Raw genomic sequence first — 20,923 nt, forward strand, 5'->3', positions numbered from 1 at the left:
TATATATATATATATATATATATATATATATATATATAAAAAAAAAATCCTCAGTTTAGGCCGATGTGTATTCTTCTACATATTTTTGGTAAAAAAAATTGCAATACAGTAGGTGACTGCGATATTGTGTTTCTAGCACGACAGCATTGCGCTGATTCTCGCCGACATGGTGCCGACATCTCGCACTCGCTGGAATAGACAAAGCACATTCCAGCAAGCGCGTCATAGAAGCGACGGGCATCCGACTTGGATTCCCGCCAATTCTAGCATCGGCATTTTGGTATGCATTCCTGAGAGGGAGAACTCCACACCAATTTTTAAATAAAAAACCGACATGGGTTCCCCCCCCCAGGAGCATACCAGGCCCTTAGGTCTGGTATGGGTTGTAAGGAGACCCCCCCCTAAGCTGAAAAACCGACGTAGGGGGTCCCCCTACAATCCATACCAGACCCGTATCCAAAGCACGCTACCCGGCCGGCCAGGAAAGGAGTGGGGACAAGCGAGCGCCCCCCCCCCTCCTGAGCCGTACCAGGCCGCATGCCCTCAACATGGGGGGGGTTGGGTGCTCTGGGGCAGGGGGGTGCACTGCGGGCCCTCCCCACCCCAGAGCACCCTGTCCCCATGTTGATAAGGACAGGGCCTCTTCCCGACAACCCTGGCCATTGGTTGTCGGGGTCTGCGGGCAGGGGGGCTTATCGGAATCTGGGAGCCCCCTCAAATAAGGGCATGTTGAGGGCATGCGGCCTGGTACGGCTCAGGAGGGGGGGGGGGCGCTCGCTCGTCCCCACTCCTTTCCTGGCCGGCCGGGTAGCGTGCTTTGGATACGGGTCTGGTATGGATTGTAGGGGGACCCCCTACGTCGGTTTTTCGGCATAGGGGGGGTCTCCTTACAACCCATACCAGACCTAAGGGCCTGGTATGCTCCTGGGGGGGGAAACCCATGTCGGTTTTTTATTTAAAAATTGGCGTGGAGTTCTCCCTCTCAGGAATGCATACCAAATGCCGATGCTAGAATTGGCGAGAATCCAAGTCGGATCCCCGTCGCTTCTATGACGGCTTTGTCTCCATCGCGGTAAGCCAGCTCGGCGCTGGCTCCCGTGATGGGGCTCGTAGGTGGTCAATCTCGCCGAGAAAGGGAGCGAGATTGACACAATATCGCGGTCACCCACTGTAAGTGTATATTGACTGGTTTGTGCAAAAGTTATAGCGTCAATCTGCGATTTTTATCTGGACTGCTCCTGAGCCCCTAGAGCTTGGATCTCAGATACCCTGTGCCCTGATGTGATAGCAATCAAAAAGGCCGTCTTCCAGATGATGTCTTCTAACGAACACTCCTCTGTAGGGGCAAAGGGGGGGGGGGGCGTGCTAGAGCCTCTAGCACCACTGTTAGATCCCATTTAGGGTATAGAGTCTTTCTGGGAGGACGTAGCCTTAAAACCGCATTTAGGAACCGGTCTACCAGAGGGTTTTGTGCCCATCTTGTGTCTGTCAGAGCTGAGATGGCCGAGACTTGAACTTTTAGGGTGCTGTGACCTAAACCTAAATCTAGACCTGACTGCAGGAACAGAAGAACGTCATGGACTCCAGGAACTAGTGGATCGAAACGATTGGATTCTGCCAAGCCCACAAACTTTTCCCATATCCTGTAATAGGTGGCGTTTGTGGAGGATTTCCTTGCCTGTAGTAGAGTTTGAATGACTTCTCGCGAGCATCCTAGGTCGCCCAGCCTCTTCCGCTCAATCTCCAGGCCTTCAAATCTAGGATTTCTGGATGCGGGTGGAGAAAATCGCCCTGGAACAACAGGTTGCTCTTGTGTGGCAGCGGAAGCGGGCTGCATAGTGACAGATTGACTAAAAGTGGGAACCATGGCCTCTTCGGCCAATGTGGGATGATTGCCAGGATGGTGACATCTTCCGTCGTCAGACGCTGGAGAAACCTCAGTATCAAGGGAGTTAGGGGGAATGCATACCCCAACTGGAACCTCCACGGCTGGACTAAGGCATCTATCCCTGCTGATGTCGGAAATGGCTGTCTCGAGAAGAACAGTGGAGTCTTTGCGTTGAGTGGGGAAGCAAAAAGATCTACTTGGGGAGTCCCCCACTGCTGGCATATCCATTCCTGTCGTTGTTGTTCACAAAGGATCTTGAAAGGCGATCGGCTAAATGATTCTCGGGGCCTGGTATATAGGTTGCCCGTAGATCGCATAGATTCTTTTCTGCCCAGGATATTATTGGGGTCACTTCGTCGGACAGAGACCTGCTGTGTGTGCCCCCTTGGTTCTGCACATAGGCCACTGCTGCTCTGTTGTCCATTTGGAGTAGGATGGACTTGCCTCTGAGTAGTGGGGCCAAGTGCAGGATTGCCATCCAAGCCACCCTCAGTTCCAGGATGTTGGATATTATTCCCTCCGTACTGAACGGCCACTTCCCTTGAACTAGCTTGTTCTGGACATGAGCTCCCCAGCCCAGCTCACTGGCATCTGACGTAAGAACTGTCCAGGAGATAGGCCCGAGAGGCCGGAATACCAGAAGGTTGGGGAGTCTTTTCCACCACCAGAGGCTGGACTTCATTAAAAGGGTAATGGCTATTTTCTGTTTGAGGTGCTCTTTCCCCCATTGTGCCAGGAAGCCTAATTGGAAATCCTGTAGGTGCCATCTGGCCCATTTTTCCATTGGGATGCATGATGAGAGGGAGCATATTAGGCTTAGACAGTCTGATGCTGACATGCTGCCGGACCCCATTGCCTGTTTCACTTTCTGCAATAAGGCCGGAATCTTCTCTGGTGGAAGAGAAACTGCCTTCTGGGGGTGTTGAATAATGCCCCCAAGTAAGTCATTCTTTGCGTTGGCGTCAGTTGGCTCTTTGAGAAGCTGACCAGCCAGCCAAACATGGTTAAAGTTAACATGCTCCTCCAAGATGTTTTTGCGCTGTGACAGGATTAGTATATTATCCAGATAGTATAGCACTCGTATCCCCTTCTCCCTGTGAGGTGCCAGGATGGCTCCTAAGATCTTGGTAAAGGTTTTGAGTGCTGACGAGATCCCAAAGGGGGAGGCATTGGAACTGCAGATGTAGACTGCCCACTCTGAACCGTAAAAAGTGTTGGAACTGGCTGTGGATGGGGACTTGAAGGTACGCGTCTTGGAGGTCTATAGAGACCATCCAGTCTCCCGGCTGAACTGACAGAATTACTGTATTTAGCGACTCCATCTTGAAGTGCTCTAATCGTATGTACTTGTTCAATTTCTTTAGGTCCAGCACGGGTCTCCATCCTCCCGTCTTCTTGGGGACTAAAAAAACTGGAGTATAGAATCCCGAGCATGTCTCCGAATCCGGTACTGGCAGAACTGCTTCCTGCTGTAGAAGTAACTGAATGTATTGGAATAATACTTCCTTTTCTCTTTGGATGCCGGGATCTTGGTGGCTTGGAAGGAGAAGCGTGAGGGACGGGTCTTAAATTTCCAAAAATGTCCCTGGAGAATGGTGGACACTACCCATTGATCGGTGCAATTTGGGTGGTAGGGGAGTCAAAAAGACTTCTGATTCTCGCCCGTCGATGTAGAGGGCTTCGGCTTCCCTAGTCTGAGAAAGGAAACTTGTGATCCTTTCCAGCCCATTCTGTACTCTCTGCCTGGACGGTAAGATCTTGAGTCTCTTCCTCTTTGCTGCATAGCTGTTCTAGAAGTGAACCTCTTTCTTCTACTCCTATCTTGGGGGATCAGGCCGCTCTTCCCTCCTGTGACCCGGGAAATTGCTGAATCCCTCTTCTCGCCGAACAAAGCCTTCCCGTCATACGGGATGCGACACCACGATTGCTTTGAGGACGGATCCGCTGCCCATGGCTTTAGCCACAAAGCCCTTCTGGCCGTGATGGAATATAGCATGGCTCTGGAAGAGCATCTCAGAACATCTATGGAGGCTTCCGCTATAAAATCCGAAGCCAGCTTTAGGTCATCCAACGCCTTAATGATCTCTTCGGTGTCTATGCCTGCTCTGATCGAGGCTGTCTCGATGTTATCCGACCACACCCCGGTGGCTCTGGAAATAGATGACAAGACCACTGCCAGTCTGCAGGCCCCCCCAGTTGCCTGGTACACTTTTTTGAGATCTGAACCGATTCTCCGATCCAGAGTGTCCCTAAAAGAGACTGCGTCTTCTAGAGGGAGAGTTGTATTTTTTGCTAGCCTCATGACTGAGACATCCACGGATGGAACAGAGTCAAAGAGTTTTGCATTCGACTCAGCCAGTGGATACAACTTCTGAAAACGGATAAAGGCTATCGGTCTTCTGTCCACCTTCTGCCATTCTCCTAAGACAACCCCTTTAATCTCTTCCATTAAGGGAAAATTTGATACTCTCCTAGTCAAGTGAGGAAAATACTTTTTGGTTTTTGATGGGGGCTCAGGGTCCTCTTCCCATTGAATCGCATCCTTGACTGCGACCACAAAGGGCTCCACCAGACCAAAATCAAAGGTTGACAGGTCCTCTTCAGCCGTGACTAAGTCGTCCTCCGAGACGCTCCCCCCAGGTTGTAGGGTAGGAGTCTCTGCGGACCCCTGATCAGTGGGGGAAGTTGCGGCACTTTGTGATGAGGCCAACTCTCTGACTCCTTTATTAAATCCTTAATAGAGCTTGTAGGGGCTTGTTTCGCTACTGTAGCCTCCAAAAAGCACTGCCCACAGGCTAGTTTCCCTGGTAAGGCTTTTCTCCCGCATACCCAGCAATCCTCCTTCCCTGGTTTGGAGGAGGCATGCCGGGAAGAACGCTGATGGCCTGAAGAATTAGAGTGGCCGGAGCTTCTGTGGCCTCCTGAACTTCTGTCATGAGGACTCGGCTGAGAGGATCTGCGGGGTGAGACTCGTTGTGGGCTAGGGAGACAAAAACAAAAAAGGATATCTTCCTGTGCCCAATGGAGTGCTCTTTTTCCTAAAAAACTTACCTCCTGTTGCAGTCCTTACCTAGTGGAATGTTGAGGGTCTTTTTGTTGCGGCATGGCTATGTCCAGGGCAGCTATGAGAAAATTTGCAATTTTTTAGCAACATTAGTAAAGGGGCCTAATGAGCATTTGCACAAGCAGAAAAAAACAAAATCAATTAATCAAAAAGTAATATATGTATATGTTTCCCCTTTTTTTAAAAAAACAACCTGGCCAGTATACAATACTCCCCCCCCCCCCCCCTGCACAGAGAATGGACACAGAAACAACCTTTACCTTGGCTGGGGTCCATCATTGCAAACAGCAGAGGGAGGTGGAGAGAAGCACAAACGATGCTGTCTCTCTGACAGTCAGACACCTAGTGAGGCCACAAGGCGATTTTAAATACCTTGGGAGTCCCAAGATGGCAGCCCGCTCTCCAATGCGCATGCGCCCCCCCCCCCCCAGATGACAAGGCTGTGCATTGCGTCCCGCACGAAGCGCCGGAGACCATGGAGAGGACCGTGCTGCACGGGGAGCCAGGTTTGGGGGATCCTACTCCCCTACCTTGTCTCAGTACTCCATAGGAGAGTCCCCACTGCGTGGCAGATGACACTGCAAATTACAAAAGGTCCTAAGACATCATGCATATCTATATAGGGGAGAGAGAGAGACTCATGGAGAGTAAACACGATATTGGGAGGACAGCCAGCCGGTCCACCAAATGAGGAGAGGGAAATGCTCCTGTATGAGTAAGCTTTAACCTTAAAAAGACCCACAGAAAAACAGGTTCTTATACTTATCTGGCGCCTTTAGCAGCCCAAGTGATAGGACTCCGTCCTGCAGGAGAGCATGAACCTGCAATGGTAACACCATACAGCGGTGAGGAAGGACTGGTGCACGATCCTGCGGGGATGAGGACAGAAAAAAAGAATGCCTGATTGGGGGGAGCAACGCCTTTTTATTAGAGAGTTAAATGGTCCTGTGGGTCGGTCGGGGGCGGAGCCATGACCATTGGTATGCTGCCATGGAGGCACCAGGAAAATAAGTATTGAACACAGTGGGGTAGATTCAGGTACGTGCGCTTCTTCTTACGGCGGTGCAGCGTATCGTATTTACGCTATGCCGCCGTAACTTACAGGAGCAAGTGCAGTATTCACAAAGCACTTGCTCTGTAAGTTGCGGCGGCGTAGCGTAAATGGGCCCGGTGTAAGCGCGCGTAATTCAAATGTGGAAGGGGGCGTGTTTTATGTAAATGTATGATGACCTGACGTGATTGACGTGCGCCGTCTGTGTACATATCCCAGTGTGCATTGCTTCCAAGTACGGCGCAACGACGTATTGGTTTCGACGTGAATGTAAATTACGTCCAGCCCTATTCGCGAACGACTTACGCAAACGACGTAAATAATTCAAATTTCGAAGCGGGAACGATGTCCATACTTAACATTGGCTGCGCCTCCTAATAGCAGGAGCAACCTTATGCAGAAAAAGCCTTTACGCAAACGACGTAAAAAACTACCGCCGGGCGCACGTACGTTTGTGAATTGGCGTATCTAGGTAATTTGCATATTCTACGCCGAAAACAATGGAAGCGCCTCTAGCGGCCAACGTAATATTGCACACAATTCTACGCCGCCGCATTCAAGTTACGTCGGCGGAGGAAGCCTATTTTTTTTGCGTATCTGCCTTTGAGAATCGGCGTAACGTTACGCGGGCGTGGATTTCAAGATACGCCGCCGTAAAAGGTACGTGAATCTACCCCAGTACCATTTTTCTAGGTACATAAATTTCTAAAGGTACTATTGACATGACATTTTCACCACGTTGGTAACAACCCATGCAATTCATACATACACATTTGTGAACTAATTCGTTTTTGGTTTCTTTGTAAGTTATGTGTAATAAAATGGAATGACACAGGAAAAAAGTATTGAACACGCTAACTGTAATTTATTTAATACATGGTACAAAATCCTTTGTGGGTAATGACCATTTCGAGACTCCTCCTGCAAACTAGTCGCATGCATTGCTCAGGTGTGATTTTGGCCCGCCCTTCCACGCAAACAGTCCTCAAATCTTGATGGTTCAGTCGGCCTCTTCTATGAACTCTGATCTTTAGTTAATTCCGTACATTTTCTATTGGATATAAGACAGGTTATTGGCTGGACCGTTCTAGCAGCTTTATTTTCTTTCTTTGAAACCAATTGAGAATTTCCTTGGCTTTGTGTTTGTGATCCTTGTCTTGCTGAAATTTTCACCCTCATTTCATCTTCATCATCCTGGTAGATGGCAGTAAACTTTTATCAAGAATGTCTTGTTACATTTTCCCATTCATCCTTTCTTTCAATGATATGAAGTTTGCCAGTACCATATGCTAAAAAACAGCCCCACGTCATGATGTTGACACCTCCAAACTTCACTGTTGGTATTGGGGTGTTTTTGGGGTGATGTGCAATGCCATTTGACATCCAAACATGGTGTGTATAATGGCATCCAAAGTTACATTTTTGTCTCATCAGATCAGACTATATTCTCCCAGTATTTCATGGGCTTGTCTAAATGTTGTGCAGCAAATTTTAATCAAGCTTTGACATGCTTTTTCTTCAGAAATGGAATCTTGCAAAGTAAGCATGCTTAGACGCCATGGTGGTTGAGTGCATTATGTATTGTTTTCTTTGAAACAATTGTACCTGCTAATTCCAGGTCTTTCTGAAGCTCTCCACAAGTGGTTCTTGGCTCTTTGACAACTCTTTTGATCATTTTTTTCACCTCTCTGTCAGAAATCTTGCAGAACCACCTGGTCGTGGCTGGTTTATGATGAAATTATGTTCTTTCCACTTCCGGATTATGGCCCCAACAGTGCTCACTGGAACATTCAGAACTTTAAATATCCTTCTGTAACGAATGCCATCAGTATGTTTTGCAACAATAAAGTTGCAAAGGTCTTGAGAGAGCTCTTTACTCATCATGAGATCTTTCTTGTGTGACACCTTGGTAATGAGACACCTTTTTATAGGCCATCAGTTGAGCCCAAACCAGCTGATATTAATTTGCACTGACAAGGGACAGGATTGCTTTCTAATTACTGATAGATTTCAGCTGGTGTCTTGACTTTCTATTCTTTTTGCACCTTCATTTCTTCATGTGTTCAGTACTTTTTCCCTGTGTCATTCCATTTTATTACACATAATTTAATCTCTGAACTTATTTGGTTTCTTTGTATGTATGGATTGCATGGGTTGTTTCCGACATATGGTGAACATTTCATGTCAATACAATTTATTTAATTGTACAATGCTTTGTTCTTGAACGTGCACCAATCAAAATATTTTAGTAGTTAAGCGACTTGGGTCCAGAGAGAAATGTGTTAATGTCAATCTATCTTGGCTTCCTGTGGGGCCTGTGAGAGCCTATCGGCATTAAACCACTTTAACCCATCAATGTCGGAGGAGCCGTAATTGGCTGCTTCATCCTTGTGTTGCAGAAAGGAAGCCTGTTAGCTGTAATAATCAGTTATGTTATCTCATAATTAGCCTGGCAATAAAATTGTAACACTACATTAATTAATATGAGCTTTTATAGGCAGTTTTTACTTAGGCTTTGGAATGATTATGCAAGGCTGTAAAATGCCTGGAATAGACTATCACCATACGGGACCACCATAAAGAAGGGACCACCAGGGAATCAAATTACAGACCAGCCATTTTGTGCTTCTACGTGTTTGCACATTTTTATCACATCCCACTGCCTAAGTCTCCTGATCCTCTACTGGCTGTAGAGAATGGCAGGTTAATCATAACTCCCAAAGGATAGCTCAAATCCTGTTCATTTTATGCTGAGGAAAGCTAGCTTTACAAATGCCTTATGGTGAATTGCTGACTCTTCCCTGGCATCCTCTTCTTATGAATGCTCCCCCCTAATTTATGCATAAGATGGGGAAGCACTGAAGAAATAGTTACAAAGTGGCATATGGTAGAGATAATTTCTGTTCCTTATGCAGTAAATATGCAAATGTCGTAGCTTATTTAGAAGAGGTGCCATTAATAACCCCGACTTTAGATGGGCAGCTGGACTGGTTAAAGCAATCTTTTCAGGAAAGATTACCTGCCCATCCTGTGATTTCCACACTCCGAGCCTGCTAAAACACAACACGTAAATTGAATTAAAATGTAGTGATATAAAATTCCACTTATCAACCCAAACCATTAAATTTATTATCAGGACTGCTTTTTTCAGCTCAGTCGGTTATAATTTCCAGAGCTCTTTATCTATATAAATTTAATTAGCCTTGATATCATCACTATATTATAGAACTAATTAAAGATTTAGATAAGTGCTGAGAGAGCTTATTTAATACCCCATAAAGTTCAATGTGGAAAATTAAAAAGGCTGTACTTTAGATGGTTGTGAAGTTTATGAAACCCAGTGCTCGTATCTGTAGGTTTAAAAGAAATATTTGATTTAATTGCACGTAATGGGCTTCTTAATGTTTCAAGTGTCACCGAGCTGTGTTTTTTTTTGCTGTTTTATCTTGCTGAAAGGAACTCTTTGTACTGTATACAGTAAATACAGGTTTGTGGTGTGAAGTGTATTTATTACTCTGTAGAAAAGTAAGGTGTGATTTAAATAACTTCACCCTAAGCCCCCTTTCACACTTGTACGACTTCAAAGTCGCGCGATTTTGCGGCCACGATTTTGCCGCGATTTCAATGAATGCCTGTGTAAGTGGCATCAAAATCGGACCAAAGTAGTGAAAGGACTACTTTGAAGTAGGCACAACTTAAAGTCGTGCCAGTATGAATGGTAGTCATTGAAAATAATGGAGAATGACTTGTCATACGATTTTGCAGTCCAAAATCGTGAGAAAAGTCGTATAAGTGTGAAAGGGGACTTAGGCTTAATTTCCATGGACGTTTTTACAGCCACTTTTCTGAAATTTTTTTGCAGCTTAACCACTTAAGGACCACCCACTGTATATATACGTCCTCTTTTTAAACATGGATATCTCAGTAACGGCAGCAGCTGCTGCCACAACTGAGATATCCATGTTTTCAGCTGGCGGCCGTGTAAACGATAACGGCGGTCTCCGCGGCGGATTCGCCGCGAGATCGCCGTTATCGGTGGCGGGAGAGGGGCCCCCCCCCCTCCCGCCGCTTTTCCGCGCCCTCCGCCGCTTACCGGAGCCGTCGGTAGCGGCGGAGGAGATCCGATGCTGCCGCCTTGTGTGTGAGGACTTGAGTGAGGGCAAGATGGCCCCCACCCGTCCTCATAGCTCTGCTGGGCGGAAGTGACGTCAAAACGTCAGTCCCGCCCAGCCTCTTAAAGAGACAATTTTTTTTCTGTCATTTTTTTAAATGACAAATTTTCCTTTTTTTTTTTTTTTTTTGCATTTAAGCCTAAATATGAGATCTGAGGTCTTTTTGACCCCAGATCTCATATTTAAGAGGACCTGTCATGCTTGTTTCTATTACAAGGGATGTTTACATTCCTTGTAATAGGAATAAAAGTGATCATTTTTTTTTTTTTTTTTTATTTTAGTGTAAAAAATAATAAAATCAATAAAATTAAATAAGAAAACAAAAAAAAACATTTTTTAAAGCGCCCCGTCCTGACGAGCTCGCGCGCAGAAGCGAACGCATACGCAAGTAGCGCCCGCATATGAAAACGGTGTTCAAATCACACAAGTGAGGTATCGCCGCGATCGTTAGAGCGAGAGCAATAATTATAGCCCTAGAGCTACTCTGTAGCTCAAAAAATGCAACTTATAGAATTTTTTAAACGTCGCCTATCTAGATTTTTAAGGGTAAAAGTTTGACGCCATGCCACGAGCGGGCGCAATTTTAAAGCGTGACATGTTGGGTATCATTTTACTCGGCGTAACATTATCTTTCACAATATATAAAAAAATTGGGCCAAATTTATTGTTGTCTTATTTTTTAATTCAAAAAAGTGAATTTTTTCCAAAAAAAGTGCGCTTGTAAGACTGCTGCGCAAATACGGTGTGACAAAAAGTATTGCAATGACCGCCATTTTATTCTCTAGGGTGTTAGAAAAAAAAAATATATAATGTTTGGGGGTTTTAAGTAATTTTCTAGCAGAAAAAAATGTTTTAGTCTTGCAAACACCAAATCTGAAAAACACCTGCGGTCTTTAAGTGGTTAAAACGGCTCTCCATGTTAGTCTATGGCCTCATGCCCACCATGAAGTTTTTGAGCTGTAGATGGCTGAGCTGTTTTTAAGCTGCAAAAAAAAACAGGACCAGTGCGTTCTGAAGCTCCAGCGTTAGAGCTGTAAGCCTCATCCTGCGTTTCTTTCTCTATTCAAAATCAATGGTTCCCTATGGGAGCCCATTGATTTGAATAGAGGTCGCACCAGAAGTCGGATCAAGATGATCCGACTTGCGGGGCGACTGGTGTGCAGAGAATCTTGAAGGGGAACCCCGTGCAAATTTTAAAAAAAATTGCATGAGGTTCCCCCCCAGGACGATACCAGACCCTACGGTCTGGTATGGATTTAAAGGGGAACACCTACAAAACTGAGGTACTCCCTGTGTGGGAGAGGTTATATAGGGGGGACTTCCGGTATTGAGTTTACCAGTGTCCATTCACCTATAGGTGGCGTATAACCCACATAGTAATTACTATGGCTGGTCTGTATCCCGTGATGTACTCCAAGAAAAGGATTTTACAGGTAAGCTGTTATACAAATTTTATTTTTCCCCCAATAAAGCATATTGGATCATGCTTTATTGTTTTTTTACCTTCCTATTGATCAACTACTGGTTGAACTAGATAGACTTTATTTTCTCAGGTATGACTAGTGTCTTTTTTTTTTTTTCAACATGACTAACTATGTAAGGTTTCCCTGTATCTTTACATACAGGTTCTTGTCTATACGTGACTTGGATTGCATCTGTCGTACACACTGCATTATATCCTTTTAACCTAAAAGTAACACTGCAGTGCCTAGCACACAAGCAATTTTGAAAGCACAGTTTTTGGTGTAATCTGCACTCTTATTTTAAAACATTTTTTATCCTATCTTTTTTTTTATGTTTCGCTTTATTCGGTCTTAAAGGTAACATTATTATAAAGTTTACCTATTTAAATTTGTCTGTCTTTTCTTTCACCTCACTACCGGAAGCTCCTCTATGGCTAGTGGCATAGTGCTTATAGAACTCCTAACAGTGCACTTCCAGTCTCCATCTTGCGCCAACGATGTAAGCTGATCATTTGCTGTCTCACCTGATGCTTGACACCTTTAGAAATGCAACCACAGGAAGTTGGTTAGTGCCTGGGTTATTGTGATTATTTCTTCATACTGTATCCTTCATCACATGCCTGTGTGGCTCCGAAACATTTTGCCGCTGTGATGGGATCACTGTAATAAACTAACGTTATTTTCAAGAACAATGGTGAGTACACCCCTCACAATATTTGTAAATAACGGGGGACCGTTTCCGCGGATAAATCCTCTGGCAGATTTTCATCTCATGGTTGTACTAACCATGAGATCAAAATCCCCACGGAATTCCGTCCGCGGTGACGTGTCGCGCCGTTGCCGCGATGATGACGCGGCGACGTGCGCAACGCTGTCATATAAGGAATTCCACGCATGCGTCGAATCATTACGACGCATGCGGGGGATGGATTCGAGCGGATTGATCCGGTGAGTCTGTACAGACCAGCGGATCAATCCGTTGGACTGGATTCCAGCGGATCGATTTCTTAGCATGTCAAGAAATTTTGATCCGCTGGAAATCCATCCCCGGGGACAAAAATCCGCGCAAACAGATCCGCTGGATCGTACACACCAGGGGATCTATCCGCTGGAGCCGGTCCGCGGATCAATTCCAGCGGATCGATCCTCTCGTGTGTACGGGGCCTATGATGTAAAGTAGTGAGTGTACAGCTTGTATGACAGTGTACATTTTCTGTCCCCTCAAAATAGCTCAACACACAGAAATTAATGTCTAAACCGCTGGCAACAAAAGTAAGTACACCCCCAAGTGAAAATGTCGGCCCAATTAGCCATTTTCCCTCCCCAGTGTCATGTGGCACGGTTGTGTTACAAGGTCTCAGGTGTGAATGGGGAGCAGGTGTGTTAAATTTTGTGTTATCGCTCTCACTCTCATACTGGTCACTGGAAGTTAAACATGGCACCTCATAGCAAACAACTCTCTGAGAATCTGAAAAAAAGAATTGTTACTCTACATAAAGATGGTCTAGGCTATACGATTGCCAAGACCCTGAAACTGAGCTGCAGCATGGTGGCTAAGACCATACAGCGGTTTAACAGGACAGGTTCCACTCAGAACAGACCTCACCATGGTCGACCAAAGAAGTTGAGTGCACATGCTTAGCTTCATATCCAGAGGTTGTCTTTGAGAAATAGACATATGAGTGCTGCCAGTGTTGCTGCAGGGTTGAAGGGGTGGGGGGTCAGCCTGTCAGTGCTCAGACCATATGCCGCACGCTGCATCAACTTGGCCTACATGGCTGTCATCCCAGTAGGAAGCCTCTTCTAAAGATGATGCACAAGAAAGCCCACAAAAAGTTTGCTGAAGACAAGCAGACTAAGGACATGGATTACTGGAATCATGTCCTGTAGTCTGATGAGACCAAGATAAATGTATTTGGTTCAGATGGTGTCAAGCGTTTGTGGCAACAACCAGGTGAGGAGAACAGAGACAAGTGTGTCTTGCCTACAGTCAAGCATTGTGGTGGGAGCGTCATTGGTCTGGGCTGCATTAGTGCTGCCGGCACTAGGAAGCTACACTTTATTGAGGGAACCATGAACGGCAACATGTACTGTGACATACTGAAGCAGAGCATGATCCCCCTCCCTACGGACACTGGGCCGCAGGGCAATATTCTAACATTAGGACCCCAAACACTCCTCCATGATGGCCACTGCCTTGCTAAAGAAGCTGAGGGTAAAGTTGATGGACTGGCCAAGCGTGTCTCCAGACCTAAACCCTATTGAGCATCTGTGGGGCATCTTCAAATGGAAGTTGGAGGAGCACAAGGTCTCTAACATACACCAGCTCTGTGATGTTTTCATGGAGGAGTGGAAGAGGACACCAGTGACAACTTGTGAAGCTCTGGTGAACCCCATGCCCAAGAGGGTTAAGGCAGTGCTGGAAAATAATGGTGGCCACACAATATATTGACACTTTAGGCACAATTTGGACATTTTCACTTAGGGTTGTACTCACTTTTGTTGCCAGCAGTTTAGACATTAAAGGGGTCGTAAAGGTTTGTTTTTTATTTTCTAAATAGGTTCCTTTAAGCTAGTGCATTGTTGGTTCACTTACCTTTTCCCTCCGATTTCCCTTCTAAATGTTTTTTTATGTGTCTGAATTTCTGGACCTAAGATATATACTGTAATGTGTGGAACACAGACATTGCCTGGGGACTCAAGTGGTTAAAAGTAATCTGCTTTTGTAAATACATAGATCATATCAATTCCCTAAGGTAAGAAGGGTTAACTTTCATTCACAGTGGACGCCTGATAACTAATGTTACTGCCAACTTGTGATTCATCCACAAATTGTCAAGTGACACTTCAGATTTTGGGTGACTGACACCCCTCATTTGACCCGTCGGGTGAATGTATAACTAGGGCCACCCACATTTAATTCAGTTTTGATGCGGTGTAAGAAATTGATATCTGAGGACCTGGAATAATGCTGAGGTCATTCTGTAAAGCAGAGATTGAATCAAGTCAAGAAATTAGGATTTTATTGTGAGTTCTCTGGATCTTTTTTAAAAGCTCTCCTCCCACGGTGCTGGGTGAAAGGTGAGAATTAGCATTTAAATAGAGAGGTATTAATAGCAAATGTGAGCTCGTGCAGCTCCTGTGATGATTTTGCTACCTGTTTCTTCATTTTGAAAATATCGAATGTATCTGTTGTTTCTTTTCCTTCTAAAAATTTTTATTGATTACTAAAGAATAGTTATTTTGAAAGCTTATTTTCCTTTACATCATTCGTTGTCTACCATCTTGCAAACCTTTTTTTAACCATGATGTCAAATAATGCTGGAGTAAAATCTGTGTGATAACAAAGTAATACTTTCATTTTTTTTTCTTCATATTTTATTCTATTGTGTTGTTTAAATGTGGCCGATAATGTGCCTCACGTTAAATCACAATTTTCCTACTGGCCTTTACCAGTAATCCACATGCCGCCATGTTTAAGATCCATCTGGACTCATTTTTGAATCTCTTATTATTATTATTAACCACTTGCCCATTGGGCACTTAAACCCCGTTTCAGTGCTGTCACACTTTAAATGACAATTACTCAGTCATGCAACATAGAATGCATACAATATAGCTTTCTTTTGGTGGTATTTAATCACCACTGTGTTTATTTTTTGCGCTATAAATAAAAAAAGACCAAAAATTTTGTTAAAAAATGCATTAGTAATTTTTCTTCATAAATTTGGGACAACATTTATACTGCTACAGATCTTTGTCTACAAGCTATGGTGGCAATCATTGAAAATTGATCACACCTCAAGTACCGTCATTTCTTTTTTGTTTACAAGCGAAGTACCGTCATTTCTTGAGACACAAACAAGCTAGGGAAGTACAAATACACCCTTAATGACCCATTATTTGGAAGTAGACATTTAGTAAGAGGCATGGTATGTTTTTTTTTCACATTTTAATTATTTTCCCACAATTCTTTGCAAAATTAAGACTTTTTTATTTTTTTTTAACAAAATTGTCATATTAACTGGTAATTTCTCTCACGTGACATATGCATTATTTACAATTACACCCCAAAACACATTCTGAGAGGACGTCATTGTACGCCCTCTCAGAATTATCCAACTGCGCTGTAGCCGTCGTTCGGCTATGCCTGGTCAGGAAGTAGTTAATAAGCTTAAAAAACCCTACTGACTTTAACCCCAGGTTTCACAAAGCTCAGGTAAAATGGACCTCTCTGGACATCTTCTTGGTAGACGAGGACTGGTCAGAATTTAGTGATACGTATAAAACCTCTGTTATTGCTTCCCGGGACCGCATCATACAGGTCAAAAATTTCCATCAAACCCACCTCACTCCGGCTAGGTTACACAAGATGGGTCCCCTGCCCTCAGCTACCTGTTTCCGCGGCTGTGGCCGGGAGGCCGATTTCTTACACTGCTTCTGGACATGCCCGTTAGTCCAGGACTTCTGGGAAGAAGTGGGTGCTTTCATCTCATCAGCGCTAGGTCTCCCAAACATAATCCACCCCAAGAACTGCCTAATAGGCATTTTTGGCGAATTACACCTATCATCACATGCCAAGAGACTGCTCTGTATACTCTTCTTCTATGTTAAAAAAGCTATTTTCCTTCCTGGAAGGGCGCAAAGACCTCTCTGAAATCCCTCTGGTTAAAACGTATTAATGACGCTATCCCACTGTATAAACTTACTTTAGAACTCCGGAAACTGAAAAAAACCTTCCACAATATTTGGGGTAGATGGTTGGCTAGTCCGCTAACCCTCTCCCAGCACTGATTGTACAACTCTTGCTTGACAATTTATATGCCGTGCCTCACGGATCTCTAATGTCTGGACCTCCGCTTTTGCTATATCCAGGTATTATACCTGATCCTTTTACCACTGTGCCTACTTTATATTTTGCACTAATGTCAGTTTATTTTTCTATATTTAAGCGTATTGCCTAACGTTTATGACCAGGTTGTCTGGTGTTTTTTTTGTATGTTTCTTTCTGTTTGTTGGTTTGTCTGAGGCCCCGTACACACGGGCGGATAATCCGCTGAAAACGGTCCGCCGGACCGTTTTCAGCGGACATGTCCGCCCGAAGATTTCTGTCTGATGGTTGTACACATCATCAGACAGAAATCCGTGTGTAAACAATACGCAGGGCATGGCCGTGCCGTCGCCGCGACGATGACGCGGCGACGTGGGCGGCCCTGGAAGTTCAAAGCTTCCACGCATGCGTCGAATCAGTACGACGACCGAACACGTCCGACGGACAGGTTTCCAGCGGATAGTATTCTTGGCATGCTAAGAAATTTTTATCCGCTTGAAAAACGGTCGGCTGGACAAATGTCCGCCGAAAAATGTCCGCTAGGCTGTACACATGACCGGATTTGTCTGCTGGAACTGATCCGCGGATAAATCCCAGCGGACAGATCCGGTCGTGTGTACGGGGCCTTAAACCTAATAAAAATGTTATTAGCTTTGTGTCTGAACATTGTGTAGGTCCTGTCCCTTGATTTGTCAGTTCGGTATCTGAATAACAGGCAGGCCCACCAATTGGTTTGTTTATTCTGCATGATCACAACATGCAGGTCCCAACTTTTGGTTCATCAGTTCTGAATGTGAACAACATGCAGGTCCAATCTCTTGGGTCCTTAGTTCTGTATTGTGAACACTGAACATCATTCAGGTTCCTTCCTTTGGTTTACCTGTTCTATATGTGAACACCAAGCAGGTCTAATCCTGTGGTTTATTCATTCCATATGTGAAGCACATAGAATACTTATCTGTCCTGTATCTGTACAGGATGCAAGTCTGTCAGTTGTGTATCTAAAAAATAAACCAAAAAAATCACGAAGGTTATGCCCTTTTGTTTTATATTGTATGTTCTGAATATTAACATGTAGGTCCCATCCCTTGGTTTATCATTTCTGTATCTGGACACTGTCAGTCCCATCCATTAGTTTATTAGTTCTGTATGTGAGCAACATGCAGGTCCCATCCCTTGGCTTATCAGTTTTGTATATGAACAACATGCTGGCCCTATCCCTTGGTTTATCAGTTCTGTATCTAAACAGGCACAGTCCTGCTGCTTAGTTTAACTGTTCTGTATGTGAACAATATGCAGTTTCCATTCCTTGGATTATCAGGGTGGCATTTGATCATGCAGCTCCCGTCTATTGGTTGATCAGTACTATATGAACAACATGCAGGTTCAGTCCATTGGGTTTATCAGTTCTGCATCTGAACAACATGCAAGTCCAATTCTTTGGGTTATCACTTCTGTATGTGAATGCAGATCTGTCTGCTCTGTCTATGAACAGCATACTACAGGTGTATAGCATCTGGTTGCTGGTAAATAAAGAGATGCCACTTCAAACTCTATCCAGGCCCCAAGCAGGTGCAGGCTTGGGAACTTGTTCCCAGTTTGTGTGTCTCAGTTCAACCAAAATGCTGCACACCACTGACTTCACTGACAACAGCTTGATTCAGAAATCAAGAACAAGCATGCTGCTGTCAATGTAGACTCCAGACTGCCCACCTCAGACACATTTCACTCTTAGAGGCCTAGTTGTAGAGATTGGGATGGTAGGGGAGGGAATCAACAAATCCCGGTGTAGATCACCAAAACAAGCACATCTTGAACAGGAAGAGCCGTGCCTAAACATAAATGTAGTACTCAGCCTTTGTTTTCTCTTATCTCAGTGGAACAGAGTAGGGGAGAATATGCTGTTTAAGACAATATCTCTCTCAAATATAAATGCTCCAGTAAGGTAAATGCGTACATTCTATGGTATTAAGGTTATACAATTTCAAGCTATAGCGTGTTGTGGAAGTTATAGACTCCTGTCCCTACACCTTTCCAACATTCCTGTCTCCTAAAAGGCTCTCATGTAAGTTTTGTATAGGCCCTTCTGACGATAAGAGACTGATTATAGCCCTTCGTCCAGAATCTCTCTCCCATTACCGACACCTACCTCGCAATATACTCTGCAGTGTTTTTTCTTTTACCTTAAAGTATTCTATGCATTAAGGTAAAACTTTTGCATGCAGCCCCCCCCCCCCCCCTAAATACTTACCTATTCCCTTAGACACAGCAGTGGGAGCAATTGGCTCCTGCTGCTGTCAAGGCAGAGATTTTTTATGTATTTGTTCTGGTTAAGTAAAGCTTTTTTTTATTTATAAATGAGTCATATAATCAGTTTGGGGCCTTCTGGCTGCTGTATGAATAGGATGGTCCAGAGAAAGACGTGTACCTAGGAATTTTGCTGCCATGCAACCAGCTTAATTCCACAATTTAAGACTCCATATTTTATAGAAGACAAGCAATCTAACCTGGGCCATTTGACGAAATGGAAAGGTTTGCACTTTGGAAATATTCAGTCCGCGTACACACCGTCGGTCCAAACCGATGAGAATGGACTGAAGTTCAGTTTCATCGGTCCAAACCGACCGTGTGTACGGCCCATTTGGTCTTTTGTCCTTCGGACCAAAATTTTAAAACTTGCTTTAAAATCGTACCGATGGACCGCTGACCGATTGGTCCAAACCGATGGTTAGTACACAAAAGCATCGGTTTAAAACCCGCGCATGCTCAGAATCAAGTCGACACATGCTTGGAAGCTTTGAACTTCGTTTTTTTCAGCACGTCGTTGTGTTTTACGTCACCGCGTTCTGACCCGATCGGTTTTTGAACTGATGGTGTGTACGCACATCAGACCATCAGGCCACTTCAGCGGTGAACCGATGAAAGCGGTCCGTCGGACCATTCTCATCGGATGGACCGGTCGTGTATACGCGGCCTCAGAAGTAACCTATTATAGAGTGCCTGATGTATATATATAGGAGCATACAAGGAACTGTTGTTAAGAACTGAAATCATATGACAGCTCTATAAGGAAGAAATGCAGAGGTGTATATACTACAATGTAATGGCAGGAAATTTGTGGTATCTAATCAAAATTTACACAGATATCTTTGACAGGATCAATAAAAATGAAAGTTTGCTAAAAAAAAAAAAAAAAAAATAACAAATGAAAAATCTTTATTATAATTTGCATTTTTATATGAATACAAGTAATGATATTTAGTTCTATGGGGAAAACCTCATTAATCCTAAATTCTGTCTTTTGCAGGCAGTATTATGAAATGATGTACAACACTGCCGATGAGTTGCTGAACCTAGTGGTGGACCAAGGAGTGAAATACTCAGAGCTGGAATACATCAATGCTCTCAGTCTCTTACATCGCAGTCAGACTGGTGTGGGTGACCAAACGACACAGAACATGAGGCTGCAACGTCTTAAGGAGATCATCTGTGAACAGGCAGCCATCAAGCAAGCCACTAAGGACAAGAAGATAACCACTGTTTGAGATTATGGATATTATGTTAACAATATTAGTAACAGCACATTTTGGTTGGCTCTGTCGCCTGCCATGCTTTTTCTAATCATAATATTAATGGGACATATTTGGGGATTTCATTAGATGACTTACTAGTGTTAGAGTTAATCACATATTGTTACAGTGCACATTGAATGTTGTGCAGTAATTTCTCTATATATGCATGTTTTGGATTTTAACAAATTTAGCATTTTATAAAGTAATGATTACAGATACATGGATCAATTTAATGGAAAGTACTAATACATTTCATTTAAGTCCCATGCAGTACTGGTCTTGTTATGTTAGTCTTTTTTCACAGTTACAGAATCGCTTTACTCTCTCTTTAATAATACCAGTCTCTGAGCCTTTAACCCCATAAAGGTGAAATAAATCGGGGGGGGGGGGGGGTGTTCCACTTTTCACTTTTGAGACCCAGACAATTTTTTTTTGGACATCGTTGCAGCAGTTTGTATGACCCCAAAACCTGCATAGTGTACTTCTTAGGCTCTCTGGACGCGGTGCAAGTCCCAAATGTCCGCTGCTGGGAGTGCTGGTTTGGGAGGGAGCTCGTCCCGGCTTCTACAATGATTGGAGATGAAAGAAGGTCTCCCTGTAACCGCACATCCATGCCATCCCTTGGATAATTATGTGAATGCAAACCTTGGCCTTAGCATGGACTCCGACCAGGCCACTCCCCCCAATGCATCATGGGGACTAAGCTCAGAGGGGAGGAGCGAAATGCAAGGCCTGATCTGACTTCAGGCTGAGGTTGCCATTTATGTATTCATCCCTGGGATGGCATGGATGTGCGGCTCCAGGGGGACCTTCTTTCATCTCTTACCAAGCAATTTGTATCTCTAATCCCGCGTACACACGATCATTTTTCGGCATGTAAAA

The 20,923-nt window shown here is 44.3% G+C and overlaps 1 protein-coding gene across 1 annotated transcript in view; it reads left to right on the forward strand.

Moving 5' to 3' along the window:
* Nucleotides 1-20,311, forward strand: part of EXOC4 (exocyst complex component 4) — a 534,668-nt gene extending 514,357 nt beyond the window's left edge. The window contains exon 18 of the mRNA XM_040343312.1: nt 19,777-20,311. Within this exon, the coding sequence (XP_040199246.1) occupies nt 19,777-20,014 (238 nt within the window). The 3' untranslated portion in view covers nt 20,015-20,311. The remainder of the gene's footprint in view (nt 1-19,776) is intronic.
* Nucleotides 20,312-20,923: the final 612 nt, after the last annotated feature.

This window comes from Rana temporaria, chromosome 3, assembly GCF_905171775.1.
Source record: "Rana temporaria chromosome 3, aRanTem1.1, whole genome shotgun sequence".
Taxonomy (NCBI): domain Eukaryota; kingdom Metazoa; phylum Chordata; class Amphibia; order Anura; family Ranidae; genus Rana; species Rana temporaria.